We start from the raw sequence: 26,446 nt of genomic DNA on the forward strand, positions 1-26,446 counted from the left end.
ACCAGCAGATGGGGAACAGGCAGAGAGGTGGAGTGAGAGATGGCACAATGGAAAAGAGAGCAGGGAGGGGATAAAGGCTTTTCAGCAAATAGTTTCACAGGGTCCCCTCCACTCATAAGCACACTGAGGGAGCAGGGACAGGGCCTCTCTGATCAGGTAAGAAGCTTTTTTTTGTGACAACTGTGTTCTTCATCTGCTTTATATGTTTATTTAAGGTTTTAAACATTTCTTTTTTGCATGTTCCTTATGAAAATGCACAGTGACTGCATTTATTTGTTCTGCCTGTATAAAAAATACATATTATTTTTGCAATATAATTTTCTTTATATATTAGAGAAAGAAAGGCGTCTTTAGGTGATTTACCTTTCTAATTTGGCAAAAAAAATACTTTTGTTGTTTTTATGTGTTGAAGTTTGATGTGCTCAAATAGTTGACTTTACTAAGTAAATCAAGTTACCTTTTGAAAATCAATTAAATAAAAGCACAAAAAAACACATCAAGAGGCTCTAAATAATAGTAGATACACTTTTAATGTGACACTATCTATATCAAAATAGCTAAACTAGCTATTTGCAGATTGATAACATGAATGAATAAACAAACAACGCTTAAAAGATTGGATTTAATTTGACTTCCTCTTCATAAGAGTGTGTGTAAAATAAAAAAAATAAATAATTTATATTCTAACATCTCCAGAAATCGGACTGAACCGGTTGAAAAATCCTGGAACCTACATATTTTTCCACATTCGCCTCCCTGCAGACTGAGACTTTGAAGAATGTGCCTGTCTGTGGACACACATGTCCAAAAACAGAGTAAACAGCTGTGATTGATCATTTGAACCCCTGCAGGAGAAGAGACATAAAAAAAGCCTTTTGGGAGAAAAAAGGTCCTTGAAAGAGTGTAGTCTAAGTAATAATAAGAAAAAAGTAATGATTTACGGTTTAAGTGACTGAGAACTCCAAGCCGTGGTAAATCACTTCAACACTTTTATCTCCTTTAATGTCAGATTTATTAGTCTGCTTCCAATGATATTGTCTTTTTGGTTTAGCTGTAAACTTATGCAAGGACATTTTAAAACATGATTTTATTTGAAAAGATGCCAAAACAGTATGGGGAAAAATAAAATTACGCCCCATCATCATGATTAAAAGATATTTAACTCCGTTAAGCTTAAACCATTTAATTATTGTCAGAAAATGGTCTCATTTTAACTAAAGGCCTTTATTAAACATTCTGCAAAGTGAAATAATAATGGAAGAATATCAATTTGCACAAAAGAGTTATTATTGTGTCATTTATGATCATTTTAGTATTTATTTGCAATTTAGCTCACATTACGCTCATATCAGTCATTACTTGTTATGCATTTTCTGTTCATGTGTCTGATTGTGTACATTAGTTTTTTTTTAGGAAAAAATAACAAACACACTGAAAATGTAGAACAGGTGTTCCCAGACTGGGGGTCGGGAGCCCTCAGGAGGACAGGAGGTACAAAGTGGGGGTCATAAAATGGTTTTTAAATCATTATGATGTGATTTTTGAGTGATAGAAATACACTATATTGCCAAAAGTATTTGCTCACCCATCCAAATTATTGGAATCAGGTGTTCCAATCACTTCCATGGCCACAGGTGTATAAATTCAAGCACCTAGGCATGCAGACTGTTTTTACAAACATTTGTGAAAGAATGGGTCGCTCTCAGGAGCTCAGTGAATTCCAGCGTGGAACTGTGATAGGATGCCACCTGTGCAACAAATCCAGTCGTGAAATTTCCTCGCTCCTAAATATTCCACAGTCAACTGTCAGCTGTATTATAAGAAAATGGAAGTGTTTGGGAACGACAGCAACTCAGCCACGAAGAGGTAGGCCACGTAAACTGACGGAGCGGGGTCAGCGGATGCTGACGCGCATAGTGCGAAGAGGTCGCCAACTTTCTGCAGAGTCAATCACTACAGACCTCCAAACTTCATGTGGCCTTCAGATTAGCTCAAGAACAGTGCGCAGAGAGCTTCATGGAATGGGTTTCCATGGTCGAGCAGCTGCATCCAAGCCATACATCACCAAGTGCAATGCAAAGCGTCGGATGCGGTGGTGTAAAGCACGCCGCCACTGGACTCTAGAGCAGTGGAGACGCGTTCTCTGGAGTGACGAATCGCGCTTCTCCATCTGGCAATCTGATGGACGGGTCTGGGTTTGGCGGTTGCCAGGAGAACGGTACTTGTCTGACTGCATTGTGCCAAGTGTAAAGTTTGGTGGAGGGGGGATTATGGTGTGAGGTTGTTTTTCAGGAGCTGGGCTTGGCCCCTTAGTTCCAGTGAAAGGAACTCTGAATGCTTCAGCATACCAAGACATTTTGGACAATTCCATGCTCCCAACTTTGTGGGAACAGTTTGGAGCTGGCCCCTTCCTCTTCCAACATGACTGTGCACCAGTGCACAAAGCAAGGTCCATAAAGACATGGATGACAGAGTCTGGTGTGGATGAACTTGACTGGCCTGCACAGAGTCCTGACCTCAACCCGATAGAACACCTTTGGGATGAATTAGAGCGGAGACTGAGAGCCAGGCCTTCTCGTCCAACATCAGTGTGCGACCTCACAAATGCGCTTCTGGAAGAATGGTCAAAAATTCCCATAAACACACTCCTAAACCTTGTGGACAGCCTTCCCAGAAGAGTTGAAGCTGTTCTAGCTGCAAAGGGTGGACCGACGTCATATTGAACCCTATGGATTAGGAACGGGATGTCACTTAAGCTCATATGTGAGTCAAGGCAGGTGAGCAAATACTTTTGGCAATATAGTGTATATCATGAAAAAACACATTTACCATGAATTTTTGATTTATTTGTTTACATTAATATAATAATCAATATAAGACTTAAAGCTACAGTGTGTAATAATTACAGGGATATACAGTCAGAAATGTAATATATTATACATAACTATGTTATTTATTATCATCTACGAGCTCAGCCTCTTAACCTTAATATTTGCGTTGCCTTAGAATTCGTTATTTATAATTACATAGGAGCGGGTCTCGCAGCCATGGAGGCAGACATCTTTGCGCTACGGCAGCGCAGAGCCAACAAACTAGCGATTGCAAGATCGCCCATTACAATAACATGCTGCGTGATGATGCTGTTACTCTCCAGTATACTTATTCAGCAACGTCCCTGACGTTTCACAGGTAATGATTCAGTAATTTTCTGTAAAATAATTTTCTGGATGTATACCTCGGTTACTTCTCTCCGGCTCCTTTGGAGATCTTCAAGCCTTTCCTCCTCTGCTCTAGTCACCCCGCTGGCACCCCTCCCTCGCCTGGCCCTGGCTGCACGCCCACCCCGGCCTCTCTGCCCTCTTCCTCTCCCTCTTCCTCTCCCTCTTTCTCGCCTTGTAACCCCCGTGCCACCAACAAGACTTGGACTCTGTAAACGGGGAATATATATTCTTCCAGCGAACACAATCTCGCTGTTAAACTAATGACTACAATTACTTCGTCTGTTTATATCACCATGCAAAGCAGCTCACCAAAACGTCACAACGATGTAGGAAAAATAACGGGTATATTTATTATCTTAAGTCTACATGAAATCTATACCCTACACAGACTAATTAAATACTATCTGTAAAATTATCTATGTAAACAAACCTCATCACTTGAGAAGGTAGGTGATGCGGACGTCGTGGAAGACATTTTGTCCCGTAACGCTCGCCGTACTGTTGGGGGGGAGAAGCGGTGGGGGGGAGATGTTCATGTTGCTGCGGTCTGCAGTCTGACCGCTAGATGTCGCTGAAAATTACACACTGTAGCTTTAAAATGATATAATTTAAATTATAAATATAATTAAATGTTTAATCAAACAAGCAAAATTACATTAGAATGATAAATATTTAATTGTCATTAAAGAAAAATATATCAATGCAATACCATGATGTAGAGGTCTCAAAACCTCATGTAACGAATATATATATATATTTTTTTGTTTTTGTTTTGTTTTGTTTTTTTTTTTTTTTGGGGGGGGGGGGGGGGGGTATTTCTTATTTTTTTCCACTTTAGAAATAAACTATAAAAGGTTTCATCCAGCCTAACAAAAAGTCTTGAGAAAAAGGAGTCCAGAGCACGATGCTGCTAGTTTGTATCATGTCTTTAGTTTTTTTGTTTTTGGTTCTGTGTTATTAATGCTTTATTTGGCAGTTAATTAATTTATGTTACCTCAAGCAACTGATATAAGTTCTATTTTATATTAAAATTGAAAAAAGTTCTCAAATAAATTTTCCTGGTTAAAGGAGAATTCCGGTTTTTAACACTTTTAGCCCATTTTCTGTAGTGTCCAGGATGAAATCGAATGATCGACACCAAAATTTTGACAATTGGTCCTGTCTCTGCTTTTTGGCTCATGCAGAATCCCCCCCGGCTGCTTCAGAATGGCTTCCCTAGTGCATGTCCGATAATGTCCTTAAAACAACCTTAAACGTTCTTTTTTTTTTAATATGCTACTCACCGGGTCGTCAGCGCTGTTCAATGACGTTCCAAAAAACGTTTTGTGAAGAAAAAACGTTCCTGTAGTGTTTTATTTAGCATTTTGTAAATCCCATTGAGTTCTGTAGGAATAGTCAATATTCCCCTGCCACCGGAAACGGAAATGGGGCCTGTTTACACAGTTGTAGACTTTTCGCTTCACTCTGTGTACTCCGACGTCGAGAATCAAGAATCCACCTTTCGTATTCCATTTTCAGAGTTTTTTAAAGTGTTTAACAGAGACGTTAGCACCTCGACGTCGGAGTACACAGAGTGAAGCGAAAAGACTACAACTGTGTAAACAGGCCCCATTTCCGTTTCCGGTGGCAGGGGAATATTGACTATTCCAACAGAACTCAATGGGATTTACAAAATGCTAAATAAAACACTACAGGAACGTTTTTTCTTCACAAAACTTTTTTTGGAACGTCATTGAACAGCGCTGACGACCCGGTGAGTAGCATATTTTTTAAAAAGAACGTTTAAGGTTGTTTTAAGGACATTATCGGACATGCTCTATGCAAGCCATTCTAAAGCAGCCAGGGGTTGATTCTAAATGAGCCAAAAAGCAGAGACAGGACCAATTGTCAAAATTTTGGTGTCGATCATTCGATTTCATCCTGGACACTACAGAAAATGGGCTAAAAGTGTTAAAAACCGGAATTCTCCTTTAATAATTTTTTTAACATCATAGTAAACCTGGTGTTTTACGAGTATTAGGGCCAGGCTATAGATTTTTTTCCCCTTCTATTTCGAGAATAAAGTCCTACAATTACGAGAATAATGTCATAAAATAATAAGAATAAAGATGCAAAAGTCATAAAAACGTGAAAAGTCATAAAATTACAAGAATAAAGTCTTAAATTACGAGAATAATGTAGTAAAATTCTGAGAATTAAGTCGCAAAATTATGAGAATAAAGTCGCAAGGAGAATAGTCATATAATTACGAGAATAAAGTTGTTTGTAAAATTATGAGAATGAAGTCATAACATTACCAGAATAAAATCTAAAAATCAAGAGAATAAAGTCATAACATAATGAGAATAAAGTTGTAAAATTATGAGAATAAAGTCATAAAATTATGAGAATATTGTCGTAATATTACTAGAATAAAGTCCTTAAATTAAGAGAAATAAGTTGTATTTTATGACAACTCTTACAAGAAGCGCTTTCTTGTGAAGTTATACTTTGGTTTCGGTTTGACCAATAAGGAAATCTTTTAGCACCAGCATCAAAATGGGCAGGATGTCAAAATGGCCTCAGGTTGCTGATTGGTTGAGCTGTCCAGCCGTCACATGTTGATCGGAGGTCGAAGCTTTCTTTCTGAAACGGGTTGCTGTTGTAATGTTACAATTTTATTCTTGATTATATTACAACTTTATTCTCGTAATGTTACAACTTTATTCTTATAATATTACGACTTTATTCACGTAATGTTAAGACTTTATTCTCCATAATATTATAACTTTATTCTTGCAATTTTTACAACTTTATTCTCGTAATATTACGACTTTATTCACGTAATGTTACGACTTTATTTTTGTAATATTACGACTTTATTCACGTAATGTTACGACTTTGTTTTTGTAATATTACAACTTTATTCACGTAATGTTACGACTTTATTCTCCATAATATATTATAACTTTATTCTTGCAATGTTACAACTTTATTCTCGTAATATTACGACTTTATTCACGTAATGTTACGACTTTATTCTACATAATATTATAACTTTATTCTTGCAATTTTTACAACTTTATTCTTGTAATATTACGACTTTATTCACGTAATGTTACAACTTTATTCTCGTAATATCACGACTTTATTCACGTAATGTTACGACTTTATTCTCCATAATATATTATAAATTTATTCTTGCAATGTTACAACTTTATTTTTGTAATATTACAACTTTGTTCTCATAATGTTACGACTTTATTCTCGAAATAGAAGAAAACAAAATCTCTAGCTTGGCCCTAATACTCCATCATAGTGTTTTAATAGGAAATGTCAGCCTTTTTACGGCTTCTTGGATGAAATGACTTTAAATTGAATCCGCCAAGTATTTCAGTATAGGAGACTTACTCTGAATTCATTTGTCTCTCTTTTGTTTGTCAGGCAACAGTGAAGATTTGTTGTGCTTTGTGAAAATGCGTCTGGAGACGGTAATCCTCCTTTCTGCCCTGCTTCCACTCTGTGCCTCCCATGGATGGGACCCTCTGGGCTGGCTGTTTCACCGCCAAGGCCATGCACAATACTTTGGCTCCCTGCAGGCAGACACACCAGGAGGGGAGTGTCCAGAAGAGTGTGACTGCCCCCCTACATTCCCCGTAGCCATGTACTGTGATGGGCGGGGCCTGACAGCTATTCCATCCATTCCCTCCCGCATCAAGTACCTGTACCTCCAAAACAACGCCATCTCCGCTGTGCCTAACTTGGCTCTAGTCAACGCGACTAATTTGGTGTGGCTCCTGCTGCATCACAATCAGCTGACATCCGAGGCCATCGGCATGAAGGTAGCGTCCGTGTGATCACAGAGCCAACTCCAGATGTGTGTGAGCTTAAAAGCAGAAGGCCAACAGATGGAGGGCAGATGTTTGTCAGGGTGTCATTTTGTGTTTGATTTTTGGTTTGTTTTAGAGAAGTTAAGTTATTCTATATTCTTAAGTCAAAGTCCACTTCTATTTCCCATTGAGGATTATACTGTGATGCTTTCCCTGTGATGCAATTACGATTGACATGTTTTGCAATAAATATCCAAAAACTTCAGTCTCTAGATTAACCAAGCAAATGAAAACATACTGTACATCCATCCATATTCCATAATGCTTTATCCCAGCTGGGGTCATAAGGGGTGGTGGTGCCTATCTCCAGAAGTCTACGGCTGGGTCCACCCTGGACAGGTTGCCAGTCCATCACAGGGTCATACATAGGACAAACAACCATTCAGGCACACATTCAGAGAATTTAGAGAAACCAGTTAACCTACCAGTCATGTTTTTAGACTGTGGGAGGAAGACAGAGTACCAGGAGAGAACCTATGCATGCTCAGAGAGAGCATGCTCCATGCAGTAAGACTCCGGGCGGGTAAATCGAACCTGGAACCTTCTTGCTGCAAGCAGCAGTGCTTCTCACTGCGCTACTGAGCATCCTACATACCGTACAGTGGTTTCAAACCCTTGGAAAAGAAAAAGATTGCTTTAAAAAGCCTTCATCTGGGAGCTGAGTGCAAATGCTTGTCACCCTTTTCAGATTTTTTACTTTTTATTAGTCACAGTCCATCACAATCCCAGTATAATATGTTGGAGTAATTGCATTAGAACAAAATGTGCCCTGATGTTAGGGGGTAAGATTCCTCTTGCACAACTCTGTTTGATTTGTCTTTTTTTTTTTTTTTTACTGTTTTGAGTTGTTCATTATTTTGAAGCAAAATTACTAAAGATGTTGCTTGTTGTTTAAAGAGGGACTTACTTTCACGTCTATGAAGAAGGTTAATTTCTAAAGTGGTCTCTGCTGGCAGCATCGTCATTACTTCTTCCAAATGTGTAAAAGCGTAATAAAACCTCCTTTCACCTTTCATTAATAAAAATAAGAGACACCCATGGGCCTAAATCTCCACTGGCTGTCACTGGGTTGGGGCTAGGTAGGATTCCAGGTTGTATTTTATACAGCAGCTTTTAGTAAAGATATTATCAATAAAGAAAACTGTTAAAATGAAGCAAACAAGATGTAAATGATAACGGAGCACATGACTTAGCATTGCACAGTTAATGATATATTTCTACTGTATAATCTACCATATAGCTGTAGCAACTAAAGGGGGGTGAGTTTGTGTAAGGTATGTTATTAAGAACCATTTAAATATATATTAAATATTGTGTGCAATGAATTATGTCCAGCAAAAATGCTCTATGAGAGCTACAAAACAAGCAGCTAGATAGTTTGCCTACTCCATGACATTAAACTTAATTGAAAACTGCTCATTCTATGATCTTTATATATTAACCATTAAAAAAATAAAATTAGTACAAACAGAAAACACTTTTTAAAACTAGGAAATGTAAAAAACAACAACCTTATTTTACCAATATTTGTTTGATTGTATTATTTTCTTTCTCCTAGTATGATTTACTCTTAAGACGGCCATTTATATTGGTTTATATGCAGATTATTAAATAAATAAGAATAATCTCCAGATAAACAGTCAATAGAAACACAATAATCACAGTATTCCAGTCTCAATAGACGGTCAGGGTATGAAGGACTGATGCGTGGCATTCTGCGTTCATTATTATCTGTAGTATTTCTGTTCTGAGCCATGTGAATCCCAGCTATGCACAGACGCCACTGCGCGAGGGAATTGATTCTTCATACTTATTTCCACATTTTGAAAGCTTTTCCTTCTAAAGAAGCGCTGGAGAATCAGGTATAACTTGGGTGGCAAAGAGCAATGTAGGTGTGGTGAATCTGTCTCTAGGCAACAGCAGCAGCTGATGTGAAGCTGAGGAGGTCCAGCTTTGAAACTGCTACTACAATTTAGTTGGCTTTAATAGCTTTCGCGTTTTTGTTTTTTTTTTATATTTTAGTTAGATTTAGTGTTGATGTTTGTGTTACAAACATGTGTATCGGACTTTTAAGAAAATGCCGTAGAAATCGCATCTCTTTTTTAACTGCCAAATAAAGGATGCTTCACAGTGGCGGCTGGTATACCAAAAACTAATCATGTGATAACTAAGTTATCACACAAGCATACTTATATGAATGCCAGCAACAAAAAACATTATAAAAACACTAAAAGCAAAACATAATTTCATGTCCAGGTTTACTTTTTCTACATAAATCTTGCCCTTCTGAGGTTTTGAGAAGGGGAATCTGTGTTTTGCATGGTCCAATATGTCGTCACAGAGCTAAAAAATATATTGTAAAGTATAATTTAAGGGATTAATTTTGTTTGCAAATGAACAAACATCTAGAAAAAGGACACTATATTCTATTATTTTCCATGTGAATCCCAGATTGTTCATTCTTCTTTGCCTTTTCTAAAAAAGTGCTTTAAATCAGTCCTACCTGTCAGAGAGGTGTTTTAGGTATGTCCAGTCTGTGTCCACGTCAAATAACTCCGGTCACTTTTGAAAAGAAAGCAGGGGAAACATAAAAGTACATTAGCTGTCCCACAGGCTGTCAGCCATGATTTACGCTTGAACCAGCTCCTGCTAAAAGTCTGATTGAAGGATTTAGGTTTTTCGTCGGTTCTGTGCATTCAATTTATTTTGGGCTTGTCAGGGCCCAACTCCTGTACTGTACATGGATTTTTTCCACCATCACTATGAATTGTGTAAAAGCTGCTCTTCAAGTTCAGCTGTAGTTGTCACCATAATCTCTACCTCACAGACTGACTGACTACTAGCTACATCACCTATATCATTGTAGCAAGGGCCAAAATTCCAGGAGCCCCAAAGCCCTTTATTTTAGCAATGCTGATTGGCCAAATATTTATTCATATTCTCTAGCATCATTATACAATTGGTTATTTCGGTACACTTCAGGGGCGCTTTGAATGAGCGCCTAAGAAGAGAAATGATACGGTCTATCGGTGGAAATGCACTGTTGAATGAGAGTCAATTGGTAGAAGTGTTGTTTTAATAATTCATATTACATGTAGACACATACTATTAAGCAAAACTGACATTGAATATACTTTTAAAATCTATATATCTTAGGCCCCGTCCACACGAAGCCAAACCCTGGCCTAAACGCACAAATTTTTCACCAAACCAGCCTCTCATCCATACGAAAACGGCATTTCGGGGGTCTGTAAACTATCTTTTTTTTATTAAGAATTATTATTCCAGAAGAAGAAGATTCTGTTGTAAGCCCGACAGCAGGGTGAGTAGCATGAGCAGCAACCATTCAACACAGTACGGCGCCATTGTTGTTGTGATACTGTGTCGCGCATGCGTGTTTAGAGGCGACGCTATGACGCATGAGTGTAAAAAAAAAAATGCGGTCAGAGCTTAAAGATGGAAACGCGAAAATGGCGTTTCAAAATCTTCTCACTCTGAAGGCTTAATAAAAAAAAGATCGTTTACAGACCCCCGAAACGCCGGCTTCGTATGGATGAGAGGCTGGTTTGGTGAAAAATTTGTGCGTTTAGGCCAGGGTTTGACTTCGTGTGGACGGGGCTTGAGTTTCATTCAGCTGTAGCTCAGCAGTCAGGGCACAGCAGGGGTTCCTTTGTCTCAGTCTTACACAGCAGGGGTCCTCTTTGTCTCAGTCGTTTAAGACAGGGTAGGCCTTCTCTCCAGTCTGGCTCTATAAGTTCTGAAACTCAAGAGAAATGTGTTGCAAAAGGGCTTTCTTGCAGTAGTTTGGTTCGGAAAGATTACAACAATGACTCATCCTTGGAGATTCTGGAGATTTGGGTCCCCTTGGGCTCCACTGTGGTGGAGAACCAGCCAAATCAGGCCCCAGCTTTATGAGCAAGAGAGAGAATCTGGTTTTGTAGGTAAAATCCGTGAAATAGAAACCTTTATTTTTTTACAGTTATTTTACAATGAAATACTCCATACAACATTGAAATCAAGGAACCTTTTACAGGCCCAAGCATTTGTTTAACAAATAAAAGTACGGTATAAACGTTGTTGTTGTCTGTTTTTTTTTTTTTTTACAAATAACTACTGTACTGTACTGTAAAATAATATAGTTATAAATAAATAAGTAATAATTTTAATCAGCAATATGAAATGAAGGGTTAATATTGCGGGGATCAGCACCGCCCCGCCGTGGCATTCTTACTTTGCTCTGTGGTGTTTTTTTCTTCTAAAGCCTGCGGTGCAGGTGTGTTTTTTGGAGAGAAGAGTTATCAGTAGTTGTTGTCGCTCTTTTTTCTTCTGGGCCAAAAGATCCTTATAAACCGACATGCCACCATTAATATGTTTGACAATAAAGTTTAACAATGCATGATGCAAATCCGTGAAGCAGAGAGACCGTGAAAAGTGAACCGCGTTATAGCGAGGGTTCACTGTATTACATAAATTAGTTTAATATAGTTGTGAATGTGTCCTGACAGGAGTAGCTACAGCCATGTTATGGAGTCAGAACGGTGTCAAAGTGTTTGTAAACTTATAAATAATAATGCAGCGGAGATTAAAACCTTTAAAAGATGGTAAAAAAAAAAAAAAAAAAGGTTAATATGATCCTACCGATGTATTCTGTGGTGGAATTTTATTTTTTCAGTTTCAACTCAGATTTATAAGTTTACAAACATTTTTATCCCCTTCTAACTCCATACGTTAATCTTTATGCAGCTACTATTTGGATTTTTTATTTCTGGTATTGTGTTTACAACATTGTTAGTTGATGACAGAGATTGTCGCTGAAAGATGCTTTGCTAACATTTGTCATGATTCTGCCCTTTTTGGTTCTGTTTAAGTTTTCTTTTTGAGTTTTTAGTTTTACTTTGATTCATATTTTTCTGTGTTTTCTAGTTTTATTGGTTTCCTTTCCACTTTGTGTTGTTGAGTTCTTCAGGGTCACTACTGCTTGTGTCAGTATTACTTATGCTTTTGCACATTTGGAAGAGTTCCCATTTTAACCACAAATCCCTTTAAATGCATTAAAATTACCCATTAAAAGTATTATGTACAACTGTGTTTTGTTTTTACAAAACTGCTGTTTATTTATAGGCATTTTCAAAGCTGGAAGGGTTGGAGCGTTTATTTCTACACCACAATAACTTGACCAGTATTCCACCAAACCTTCCTCGCTCCTTGCGGGACCTGAAGATAAACCATAACAGGATTGAAAAAGTAATGTTTCACCCTGCTCATATTCCTAAACATTTATTATTTGTTTTTCTTTAGTTTTCTCTGAATGTGTATCAAAAAAAAGTAAATGACTTTCATTTTGTTTTCATTCTTGTCTAGGTATTGCCAACAGATTTAGAAGGAATGGATAATCTCACTATCCTACACCTTCATGACAATGCTGTGACGGATCTGGGCACATCACTGAAGTCTTTGAAATCCCTCACTCAGCTTGATATGAGTAACAACAAACTAATCAAGGTATTTGGACTGGACACAATATTTTATGTATATATACACTCACCGGCCACTTTATTAGGTACACCTGTCCAACTGCTCGTTAACACTTAATTTCTAAGCAGCCAATCACATGGCGGCAACTCAGTGCATTTAGGCATGTAGACATGGTCAAGACAATCTCCTGCAGTTCAAAGCGAGCATCAGTATGGGGAAGAAAGGTGATTTGAGTGACTTTGAACGTGGCATGATTGTTGGTGCCAGAAGGGCTGGTCTGAGTATTTCAGAAACTGCTGATCTACTGGGATTTTCACGCACAACCATCTCTAGGGTTTACAGAGAATGGTCCGAAAAAGAAAAAACATCCAGTGAGCGGCAGTTCTGTGGGCGGAAATGCCTTGTTGATGCCAGAGGTCAGAGGAGAATGGCCAGACTGGTTCGAGCTCATAGAAGGGGAACAGTGACTCAAATAACCACCCGTTACAACCAAGGTGGGCAGAAGAGCATCTCTGAACGCACAGTACGTCGAACTTTGAGGCAGATGGGCTACAGCAGCAGAAGACCACACCGGGTGCCACTCCTTTCAGCTAAGAACAGGAAACTGAGGCTACAATTTGCACAAGCTCATGGAAATTGGACAATAGAAGATTGGAAAAACGTTGCCTGGTCTGATGAGTCTCGATTTCTGCTGCGACATTTGGATGGTAGGGTCAGAATTTGGCGTCTACAACATGAAAGGATGGATACATCCTGCCTTGTATCAAAGGTTCAGGCTGGTGGTGGTGGTGTCATGGTGGGGAATATTTTCTTGGCACTCTTTGGGCCCCTTGGTACCAATTGAGCATCGCTGCAACCAGTGTTGTGCCTGAACGCGTTCATTGAACGAAAGTTCATGAACTCGTTCATATTTTGGGCGAACGTGAACTGAACGTACTGCATTACTGCCTGATGAACGTTATTGTGAACTCGTTCACTCTGGTGTCTGTGAACGGCACGCTCTCTCAGTTCAGCTCCGTTCAATAGGTTGCCAGATTTCTATAGAGTCCTCCAGGCGAAACCCCGGCTAAATCACACCGTAAACAGGCCTTAATATGTAGCGGGAAAAACACCCAATCTGGCAACACCAGCTACCAGCGTCGTAGCCTACAGCCGCGTGCGTCATCAAAACAAAATGGAGCGTGGAAGCCATAGCAGCATGGAGGCTACCGTGGAGGCGACAAAGCAGCAGTATGATCACTTAAAACAGTTTTATGACCAGGTGGTCGGTGAGGATGATGGCAACAAGTTTGCCCGCCGGCTTTCAGTAAAAAAATCCGCACTTCAGTAACCTTAAATTCCTACTTCAGCCTGGTCCCTCAGTTTGTGTTAGTAAAATCTTCTTGAGCTGAGGTCTTCAACAGGGGATCCGCGACCCCTAGGGTGTCTACGGAGGTACTGCATGAGGGTCTGCATGGTTAGTTGATATTTTTATATTCCCCCCTTGCAATTTTTCCCCCACTAATTGAAATGTCTATAAATACTCATTAACATGAAATCAACACACTGTAGTAAACAGATAAATGGAGACAAAAGATGTCTTTCAGTCATCAATGCTCACATTCAGCGACACACAGGAGCTCTTTCAAGCTGGGCACCGTTTCCTTCACAACAACCAGGAATCAGAATCAGAAAAACTTTAATAATCCCAGGGAGAAATTAATTTCTTTACATTACTCCATCTGTAATAGAGTGACTATAGGACACAATTTCATACAATATATATAGTTATGGGGTCTCCGCTCCATCTCGCCATCAGTTTGGGGGTCCTTGGTCTGGAAAACATAGAAGACCCCTGTTCTTGAGGGTTTTACTATCCATGTAACTTGTTTGTTAAACCTGCCTGGTATAATTTTCCAGGATTCCTTTTTAGTATGTATTGAAATGGAATTTCAAATGGAAAAAATTATTAAAATAAAAAAATAAACATTTGCACCTTAAAGACTACTTTCCTATTTTTCTTTTAATAATTACTCATAAAAAAGACCATTCAAGCAGCACATTTTTTTTCTGATGTTTTTGAGAATATACTGTAGGGGTGAAAGCTGCAGCTGCTACTAGTGTGAAGTGAATGGACAGCAACAAAGCGTTAAAGCAACAATGGGGAAATCTGTCCCCTCAATGCTAATGTAAACCCTGGTTGGATAAGGATTCAAAACTGGATATGAAGATGAAATCTGACGCACAGTTTCAGAGTTACAACTGATAAAATAATTGCTGTCTGTGGTTCTACAGTAGGCTATGGTGTAATTGAGCAATATATGAAAAAAAAAAAAGAACTATGAACTAGTTCATTTTTTGGTTTTGAATTATGAACTGAACTAGTTCATTTTAAAATGTGTGAACTGAACTTTGAACTAGTTCACGTAGAAAGAGAACTTTCCCAACACTGGCTGCAACGCCACAGCCTACCTGAGTATTGTTGCTGACCATGTCCATCCCTTTATGACCACAATGTACCCAACTTCTGATGGCTACTTTCAGCAGGATAATGCGCCATGTCATAAAGCTGGAATCATCTCAGACTGGTTTCTTGAACATGACAATGAGTTCACTGTACTTAAATGGCCTCCACAGTCACCAGATCTCAATCCAATAGAGCATCTTTGGGATGTGGTGGAACGGGAGATTCGCATCATGGTTGTGCAGCTGACAAATCTGCGGCAACTGTGTGATGCCATCATGTCAATATGGACCAAACTCCCTGAGGAAGGCTTCCAGCACCTTGTTGAATCTATGCCATGAAGAATTGAGGCAGTTCTGAAGGCAAAAGGGGGTCCAACCCGTTACTAGCATGGGGTACCTAATAAAGTGTGAGTGTATATATATATATATATATATATATATATATATATATATATATATATATATATATATATATATATATATATATATATATATATATATATATATATATATACATATATATATATATATATATATATATATATATATATATATATATATATGAATATATATATATATATATATGGGGGAACTCAGGGCTCAATCCTCAAGCCACTTTTTTTTTTTTTTTACAATCCTTATGCTTCTTCAGGTTTTATTTATACAGAAATTCATTGTCTGCTGATGACACACAACTTTATATGTCTGTGGCCCTCATGTAAATGACCAAAGCCCTTTAGAGTCATAGAAACTGTATATGAGTATTATTGGTCAGAATTTACTCCATCTTAAGGTTAAAAATATTTCTTTATGTACAAAATATTCAAGGCGATTAGGGCTTAAATCACCAGTCTGTAAGATTTACCCCAATCTAAATAAACTTCAGACAACCAAGAAACACACTGGTGCTGTAAGCGTGTAATGACAGAAGGCAGCACGTGTCATAAATGTAACAATTTCAAAATCCTGCTAAAGTGTCCTGTCAGGTGATGAGGTCAGAACAACACATATTTTACATTTTATCTTGTTTCACATGAATTTATTTCAGCTGATTTATCGAGGGAGGTGGGCAACATATTATTTAAAACCCAATTTTTATCTGCAAGGTCAAAACTCAGAACTTCTAGCTGAGTTTCGGTCGCATGTTCACCAGTAAATGTTTTTAATTCCATTAATCACATTTGACCTCCTCCAATACTGTAATTATGTACCTTCTAGCACCCTCTTTGTCTCCCCTTTCTCTTCCTGCCTCTTCATCTACAACAACCCCTGCCTGTGCATTTCTCTGTTCATCTTCTCATGTCTCCTCTGCTTGGCATTTCAGACATTTTAAACGTATAAACTATTTTTATGTGACCTTTCTTTTGAAGCTTCTTTCCACAAGATTTCAGAAATTGGTCACAAAAGACATTCTAATATTACTGAAATGAGTTGCTTTATGTTTGCTTTACTTTAAACTACATTACATCACAACATTTTACTTTAAAGGAAAAGTCCGGTCAGCAAGGAATAATCAATGGATCATTATCTATACTTAAAACTAATAGTGTCACGATGATTTAATGGATTTAGCGTTAATAAATATAGTAACACATCACTGCTGACATCTTCCAGCAGTGACGTCACGGTGCGGTAAGCCTAGCGCCATTCTCCCCGCTTTACAAGCAAAATCAATGGGAACTACTAGACACATCTGCAATCAACAACAATTATTGAAGATTTCCAGAGGACTTCACCAATGAAATTCACCAGAGCTATAGGCCCCGTCCACACGAAGTCAAAACAAACACGAAACGCTGATATTTTCCAAAACGTTTGCCGTAAAGACGGAGACGTAAAATAAATGTGAGCGTCCACACGAATGCATGAAAACGCTGCAAAATGTATGCCAGGCCTGTAAGTGGCGCTGTGGTACCAAAGCAAAAATAAGCGACGAAATGTTGGGCATGCGCACTAATATTTATACGTGGTTGCCCTGCGGGTCCATTTTCGTGGTTAAGTCACATTCAGGTGCTGAACTATGTCGTCGATATTGCTCTGTTCTTCCTGGAGATATTCCAGAAGAAGAAGATTCTGTTGTAAGCCCGACAGCAGGGTGAGTAGCATTAGCAGCAACGGCGCCATTGTTGTTGTGATACTGGTCGCGCATGCGTGTTTAGAGGCGACGCTATGACGCATGCTTGTAAAAAAAAATATGCGGTTAGAGCGTAAAGATGGAAACGCGAAAACGGCGTTTCGAAATCTTCCCACTCTGAAGGCTGAATAAAAAAAAGATTGTTTACAGACCCCCGAAACGCCGGCTTCGTGTGGATGAGAGGCTGGTTTGGTGAAAAATTTGTGCGTTTAGGCCAGGGTTCGTCTTCGTGTGGACGGGGCCATAGTGAAACTGACAATGCCTGACAATGCAACTGGCATGGAAGATTGGATCTTGCCTTTCACGTGGGCATGGCAAAATTCCACGTGCATGGGATCTTGCCATGCACGTGGGATCTTACCCAATACATCGGGTAATAGTGAAAAAAAAAAAAGAGTTATCTCACCTTTCCGATTTCTGATCCTCCACGGACGGGTTCGTTGTTGGATGTTTCAACTGCTTCAACTTGAAGAGGGAGGATTTGCCGTCGAACTTCTTGCCAGAGAAAAAACACATAATATGTAGCCAACATTTGGAAGAAGAATGTTTTCAAGATGACTTGGATAATAGCGCGTTGTGACAAACACCAGATACAGCACTGGGACTTGATCAACAACTGATACCACACCGTGACGTCACAAACCAGTAGGTGGCAGTAGTGCTCTTTGACCAACATGGATGCCTCCAGTAAAGCACATTCAGATGAAAATTACTCTTAATTAAATACACTGATTATTTGTTGAACAATATGTAATAATTTCATATTTAAAGTACTTTCAGAAGTTTGAATTCTGGACATGGAATTAAAAATAGTCACCAAACCCATATTGCACTATAATATAAATGATGGTGTCTAATCAGTTTGCTCTTGTTAGAAAAAGCCATCTTTTAACATATTTCTTTTTTAATCTTACAAAACACTTTAATTATCATGCATTTAACATTTGACTTTTAAAACATACTATTCTGGCGCAGTATCTTCCTTTTCTAGTTCCTGTTCTCCCTCTATATTTCTCCTCACTGCTCCTCTTTCTGCTTGGCCCAATGTGGAGCTCGGTTTTACTCATCCTTTTCCTCCCGCTTTAATGAAGAATATCAACACAGGCTAAAACTAAAATGATACAAATGAAAACAATATCCCATTTTAACATCATGTTTAAGGAGTTTTATTTGTCATTTCAGGCATTAACATGACATGAAACAGAATAAGTTGCCCTGGTTTTCAGAGCAGCCCAATGTCAAAGTAGTAAAACTAGCTAAAGAAGTATAAATATTAAATAAACAAGATAAATTATGGTGATTTAAGCAAGTACATACATAAATCCATATATAGGAGTCTACAACATTACAGCAGTTGTAGATAAAATGGTAATGATGGATAAGAAATGGGTAATTCTGATGCTTTTTGATGGATCATTATGGTGACTCTTGAAGTAAGGGCAAGTTACCACAGAAAATTATTTATTATTATTTTGAAAATTAAGCGGATGTTTTATTGTGTTTCTTGGCACCACTTCCTGTCACGTATAATTTGTTCAGTGACGTCTTGCTGCGTTGGGCTCCAGCATCTGCAGAAATAAAAAACAGGTTCAACATCCAACTGTGAGAAACCAATGCTTGATAAACATTTCATTTTCAGTAGAAAATGTCACTAACATATCAGTTGCATATTGAATGTTGATTCGACTACTGGAAATTGATTGATGACTGTACTGATGGAGTAAATTAAACTTTGGTTTAATGTTCCCTAGCTGTCTGAATAGTACCCTGGCCTGAAGTCAAAATATTTCCTCATGAAAATGCTACTTTTTTCTTACAATCAGCTACAGCTTAAACTGCTCTCCACCTACATTTGAAGCTTGATGTCCTCCTTGATGTGCTATCTACTCATAGCTTGTGTGCGGCTCTTACCATAGCAACAGGGTGTGTTATCAATGACCCGCAGTATATACGTCGAAACCTTCGACATACTGTTTTATTAAACAGTCACGCTACTCTTGCCTGACACTGACACCTCACAGTTATGTAGGAGACCAAAATCATCATCCTACAGTCAGTTTTAATGTTATTTATTTTCAGTTTATAAATCACAATTTAAGCAAAAAATAAAAAAAATAAGAGAATATTACCTCAGTGTCCTCATAGGTAGTTAGGACCATTCTCAGTGTTATAATACTTGTGTCTATAGTAATTTTATCACGATGAGAACATAGTATTACTTTTGTCTATCCTTTCTGAATAGAGAGAAGGCATTATCCCTCATCACCCTTGACAAATTCTTAAAACTAAATTATGAAACAAATGCAAAATATGTAGGAAGGTATGTGGCATATGGTTACTTGCTTGTATGACTTCTAAGAAGAACAACAGCAACTGATAACTGTTGCTACAGGGAGCTCATCCAGTTTAAGCCAATTAACTAGGCCTCTCTGCCGGGAGGACAGAGTCGTTGCTGAATCATGCTGCCTTGTTTCTAACACAATGGAAAAATGAATCTCTGCTTCAATTTTTGAGGCCTTGCTCCCTGACAAATTGTCTCCAGCTGGTTAAAACCACGGCAATTCTGACATTTTCCCTCAATTATTACTTCTTTTACTATCTCTGTTACTTTCTTTCCATCTTACCGGACAATGAGTATGGATGGTCCTTCTTTTCAATTAAAAACAGATGGCCGCTCACACTGGGCCTGGTTCTGCTGGAGGTTTCTTCCTGTTAAAAGGGAGTTTTTCCTCTCCACTGTCGCTACAAGCATGCTTAGTGTGAGGGATTGCATTTAAGTCAATGAGTAGAAGCAATCAACTGGTTTTCCTTAGATAGAAAACTTTGAATCAATTTGACTGTATGACCTGGTTGAATTGTCTCTGTAAAGTGCCTTGAGATGACATGTGTTGTGAATTGGCGCTATATAAATAAACTATATTGAATTGAATTGAAAACAGCAAGTAGAATGATCCATGCTTGTCTTTGCATGTTGTATACTGTTGATGCTACCGACAACACAGATTCATATGAAAATATAATAATGCAAATAGCCTCAAGCTAACAACCGATTTGGCTCCCATAATCAAAGATTGCAACACAATATGGCATCTTCCATTGTGTGCACTGCAACCTGTATTTATAGGTCATAGCAAGCTGTAGTGGTGATCGTTTGTCAAACCAAACATCCAATAAAGTTCCAATAAGCCACTACTTAGGCACTGGGGTCACGTTTTCTTGACGCAGGCAAAAGAAGTTGAAATCCAAACTTGTACCGTATTTTCACGACCATAAGGCGCACCGGACTAAAAGGCGCACTCTCAGTTATGTGTCCCATTTCTGTATTTAACACACACATAAGGCGCACCGGACTATAGGGCGCGTTTTTTATATACAGGTACATGTCCTCTACTACCTTTAAATACCTCTACTGCGTATTTAAAAATACAGCGGGGGCAAAACTGAGTATGACTGTGCTTTATTCATGTATTTATTACAAAGTATTAATCAAACCTGCAGCTGGCCGTGAGACAGACACATCGCAGATGACACAGCGCTGTGGTCACTCCTAAATTAACTTAAAATCCTGAAACCTGCTGACGGAATATGTTCGCTTTTATTGCCGGTATCCTGGTGCCTGCAGCTAAAATTATTTAGATGAAAAACACCTGCCAGCAGCCGCGGTGAACCCCAGGCTGCCCAGCCTACAGGCTGCTGATGAAGAGATTTCTGCTGTCAGCGCACCGCTGGTATGTGGGGGTCTGAGCGCCTCCGACAGAAATAGATAATCTGGATGAACTGACTGCAGTTATTAAGTTTTCAGGTGGCCTTTCTCACTTAAAAACATATTAAAACTACTTTATTCCCACTGATCACAGCAAATATAGCTGCAAGATTTAGATTATTTAGATGAAAAAACACCTGCCAGCCGCCGCGCTGAAGAGGAGGAGACGCGCCCAGAGGCGGCTGTTGAATTAAGTTTTCAGGGAGAAAAATACAGCGGGAGCAAAACTGAGTATGATTGTGCTTTATTCATGTATTTATTACAAAGTATTAATCGAACCCATCAAAGTCATCATCCTCTGTTTCTGAATTAAACAGCTGCGCTAAATCAGACATGCCAGTTTCCCCTTCTTCGCTGTCAGTCACTTTCCGGGCAGCGCAGCTCCTCAGAAATAATGCCGGCTTTTGCGAAAGCTTGAACAACAGAGCCAGCAGACACAGTCCATCTACAATCCATCCGCAAACGGTGGCGTAACTTGCACGGCGCTGCCTTCCATTTATCCTGAAACTGTGGTCTCCGTCTGTCACCCATCGCTCCCACGCAGCTCGCAGCCTTACTGTGAACGGCCGCTTCAAACCGATGTCGAGCGGTGGAAGTTCCTTTGTCAGACCCCGGGATAACGGCGAGCACAGCGTTCATTTGATTAATCTTTTTTTCACATCGGCTGTGAGATGGGCACGCAGCGATGGTGATGCGTGGAAAAAAACACCTAGTCTTCTCACATACACCTGTCTCAGCCACGCATCCACCCAGCCTTTTCATTTGCGTTAATATCATATGTCATCAGAGCGCTGTCTGTCTCGCTGCCAGCTCCCAGATCAGCTTCTCTGATTGGTTGATGCGGCGCGTCCAGCAGCAAAACTTCAATTTTTCCATCTGAGCAGCAGCAGCGCGTTGGCGGCGCTTCAGATGCTTAAACGCTCCCGACGTGCTGCACCAAAACGCGCTGCAGGACCTTTTGCTGCACCTATACGCGCGTCAACCATTGACTTTGCATGTAAACTCGCTGCTTCTGCTGCACCTGCTGGGTCCGGTTCACACCGATGTCGAGCGGTTGAACAGCGAGCACAGCGTTAATTTGTTTCCCCATGTTTTTCACATCAGCTGTGAGATGGGCACGCATGGAGTTACAGATTAATGGTGATGAGTGGGAAAAAAACAGCTGGTCTCCTTACATTCAGCCACTCTTTCATCATCTCCTCAATGAGGTGGTCTCAAAAGTCGCAGTTACAACACACATAGGGCGCACCGCACCATAGGGCGCGCCGCACATTTTAAGGAAAAAATAAGACGTTTAAGTGCGCCTTATAGTCGTGAAAATACGGTAGATGTTCAGTTGATATATTTCCTATATTTTTGCAACATTACAGAGTTCAAACATTCCCTTGCTCTGTCACCTCTCTTGCACTGGTAAAAACCCATAGGTCCCTAACCCAAATGCCTGCTGGTCCTTACTAGGCTCCTGCATTGACAGAAAGTGGACCGCCCACATTTCTTCCTGTTTTACATAATAAAGAAAGAAAAAATGATAAAACAACAAAAAATAAATACACAAAATTCAACAATGAACCTATAAATAAAGTCTGTAAATAATACAAAAATATATAAGTTAAGGAATTAACACAATTCAAATGGATAAAGAAACAAAGAATAAATGGCTCCAACACTCCGGCACCTAATTGTGAATACTTTCACAATTAAAAATAAAGAAAAAGGAGCTATTCCCTCAAACATGTCCTTAATTCCTCAGGTTGATGCTTCCAGTAGCTAAACAAGTTTGGTCACGGGTCTTTCGAGAATGCTGGTTGTTTGTAATCGCACAGAGTGCACCAAGCCTTTTGCATCCTGGTTTACACTCAGGACCTTGGCCATCATCCATGTTCCTATTGGAGCTGTAGAGTCTGCAATTAAGACAACATCTCCAGGAGTGAGACATTGTTTAGTTCTTGTCCATTTTTGTCTTTCCTGCATCAGAGGTATTCCTTTTAGTCCATGGGCTGGTTCCTTACTTGTTCCACAGGGTGTTTTTTTACTTGATCCACAGGTGGGTTTTTACTTGGTGTTTGGTTTGACAAACAATCGCCACTACAAGAGCTATTTGAACACTTTCCTTTTTTTTTATGCAGCTGTTATTAGACTTTGGCAGTGTATATATTGATTTAGCGCAGCTTGCTATTAAAGTCTGACATTAAATTGTTCTTTCTTAAATTGCTTTTTAACTTTTTATTTTCAGTGAAATTATCTTATATCCTGCTTTCTTTGAATTATCTTGTTTATTTTTGAAACCATGCAAGATTATTTTTATTTTTACCTGCTCCAGGTCCCAGATGCTCTTCCTGAACATTTGCACCAGTTTTACCTTGAGTTCAACTTCATTAACTCTCTACCCGACGATTTCCTCGGGGGATTAGCTCAGCTACAGTACATAAGGATGTCCCACAATCAACTGACAGACAAGGGAATCCCATCCAACACCTTTAATGTAACCGGACTGGTGGAGCTGGACCTGAGCTACAACAAACTGGAGAGAATCCCCATTGTTAGCACCAGACTACAGCATCTTTACCTGCAAGCCAATCAGATCAAAGGTAAAGAGCTTCTCTATAGAGTGAAAGTTGTTCCATCATAGTTGCAAGCAAAGTACATGTTTCAAAAATGAAATTTTGCACACAAAAAAAAAAATCGAAATTTTTTCTGGTGAGTTTCTATTTTTCCATACATCCATTTTCTCCCGCTTATTCCAGGGTCACGGTGGGGCCGGTGTCTATCTCCGGCAGTCTACATATGGGTAAAAGGCGGGGTACACCTTGGACAGGTCGCTAGTCAAAGGGCAACAAAGAGACCCACACCCATGCACACACACACACACCAGAGGACAATTTAGAGACACCAGTTAACCTAACAGTCATGTTTTTGGACTGTGGGAGGAAGCCGGAGCAACCGGAGGGAACCCAAGCATGCACAGGGAGACATGCAAGGCAACAATGTTACAAACTGCTAACTAAATGTACATATATATTTAAAAAATATACATATATAATTAAAAAAAAGTTTTAAAAGTAACTTTGTTGTTATTTCAAATATTTTTTCAGGTATAAGATCTTATCTTTTCAAATGTTATTATATAAAGATAATATATAATCTAATGTTAGATTTTTCTAAATACATTTTTCAAGTTTTCTTTTTTGTTCAAATTTCAGTTTTTCAGACTTTCACAGATCTTGCATTCGTTTCCAATTGCGTGTCACAGATCATATTCACTTCAAATGCTTGCTCTTCATGCACACATTGACCAATTAAAATGTTGTTGTTAACGTCTATTGTCGAAGAGATATCCTATGTCTTCTGTGTTTTTGTTTGAGGTCATGCACAACAACCAAAGCAGAGTTAAAAACAAGCACTTTTGTTCATACAGAGATCTTTGCAGAGATCTTATGCTTCAAAACAAAGTAGTGACAACAGCCCAACAATGTGACCTGACTCACAGTATCCAAATTCACAATTTAAAAAGCTTGGAGCTTCTCCTTTATATTATCGAAATCCTCTCCGTTTCCCTCAGTCACAGCTCGATACAGAGTCAGGATAAATCTTGTAAACATAACCTAAATCAGAGGCGTTTGCAGTGCTGTAAAACAATCAGCCATAAAACCCCAGCTGCATGGGCCTGGGACTGATACAAAACACATGAGATCATATTCCATTCATTTCCTCACATAATTATATATACAATTATTAAAAATCTCACTATGCTAATACAGTATGTCTACATGAAGTTTAATGAACTAAGATGAGAACAGGACTTTAAATCCAACACTGTGCAAACCAATGGAAATGCATCTGTCCTTGTAACTCCATAGGAAAACCTACCCCGAATGAAAAGAGATTATGTTCTGTAAACTGCAATTTGAAAACTATAAACTTGGGAAAACACAATCTAAGAGGGAAAAAAAGAAAAATAGAAATAGAAAACCTGTTTAAAAATTGCAAAAAAAAAAAAAAAAAATTTCAAATAAATAAAAAAAAAACTAAGAAAATAGTAAAGTTAGCTTTAAACCCTTTATTTGATTAATTATATTTTCAAATTTTCCTTTCTAGGGTTGCATTTATTTAAAATTTCAGCTTACGAAAACACTGTGTTCTTCACTTGCAACAATAATCGAACAAACTAACTCCATACACTTTAAGCAATTGTTCACAAATAACCTAAAATTGTTATTTTTAACTGTAATTGCTGATTTATTTATTTATTTTTTGTTACCTTTAGAAGTTATTGTTCATGTCTGGGTACTGCTGTTGTTAATCTAGTGGGTTCACACTTTCGGCTCGTTTGTGTAACCTTACCGCCCACCCTCTCTCCTATGGTTGCAGAGTTCAGTCTGGGAAGTTTCTGCTCCATCGTGGATGTGACGAATTTCTCCAACCTGCAAACGCTGCGACTGGAAGGGAACGAGATCAGTAAGGAGGACATTCCCTCAGAGTCCGCTCTCTGTCTGCGTAGGGCTTCCAGCATTCAGATCTAACAGTCTGCATGGAGAATTATCCCCACTGTTGGCGGAATGTGCAAACACCAAACGAGTGCAGATCGAGTGATACAGCATGGTGCTACCAAAACCACAAATGTGATTGTTATTCAAGTGTGAAAACATAACTGACTACATTAAAGGTCACCAAACCTTTATTTAACTTAGTTGAGGGCAGCCAGCTCATCATGATTACATGTTGTACTCTGAAACAGTTCAGAAGCTTTAATGTATTCTGTATTCTATGAAACCTCTGTGACCATGATCCTTTATTTGTTGTGGGGATCATTGACCTTCATATCTGTTTATTTAGCTTTTATTTCTGTTTTTCTTTAGTTTTCTCTGTTAATCTGATACATAATGTATACCTAAAATCAAAAGGTTAAGAAAAAAAAGTGTCACAATTCTCTGCAGTTTTTAAATCAAGCTTTGGAATACTTTCCAAAAAGATGAAACAGGAGCAAAACAATTAAAAAGTAAACTGGAGAGAGTTTCCTTATGTTTTCAAAAAGTTTTTTAACCAGAGTTTCCAGTAGGCCTGTAGTTACAAAGAAAAATTTAAAAAGGATGACTTTGCAAAAGATGGTCGCGGTATAGAAAGGATTATTTCTTAGTCAATCTCCACCCTGCCAATTGAAAAAAAATGTTTTTTCACTTGGTTAGATCAATAAAACCTACATACAGGCTTAGGCAAGCTTATGTCTCCCCCTTCTCAGAGTCCTACTGTATGTCTGATGAATTCAATTCAGTTTATTTCTATAGCGCCAATTCACAACACGTCATCTCAAGGCAGTTCACCAGGTCATACAGTCAGTTTGGTTCAAAGTTTTCTATCTGAGGAAAACCAGTTGATTCCAACTACTTATTGACTCGAATGCAATCCCTCACATTAAGCATACTTGTAGCAACAGTGGAGAGGAAAATTTATCTTTTAACAGGAAGAAACTTCCAGCAGAACCAGGCTCAGTGTGAGCGGCCATCTGCCGAGGCTGAGTAAGATTCTGCGCACATCCAGCCAG

At 38.8% G+C, this 26,446-nt stretch overlaps 1 protein-coding gene across 1 annotated transcript; it reads left to right on the forward strand.

The window, feature by feature from the left end:
* Positions 1-26,121, forward strand: fmoda (fibromodulin a). Its single transcript, XM_038298096.1, has 6 exons — positions 1-156; positions 6,645-7,042; positions 12,212-12,334; positions 12,452-12,592; positions 23,228-23,495; positions 25,276-26,121. Exons 2-6 carry the CDS (start codon positions 6,677-6,679, stop codon positions 25,425-25,427), a joined length of 1,050 nt encoding a protein of 349 aa, XP_038154024.1. The 5' UTR covers positions 1-156; positions 6,645-6,676; the 3' UTR covers positions 25,428-26,121.
* Positions 26,122-26,446: the final 325 nt, after the last annotated feature.

This window comes from Cyprinodon tularosa, unplaced genomic scaffold (genome assembly GCF_016077235.1).
Source record: "Cyprinodon tularosa strain WSP-4 unplaced genomic scaffold, ASM1607723v1 ctg40, whole genome shotgun sequence".
Classification (NCBI taxonomy): domain Eukaryota; kingdom Metazoa; phylum Chordata; class Actinopteri; order Cyprinodontiformes; family Cyprinodontidae; genus Cyprinodon; species Cyprinodon tularosa.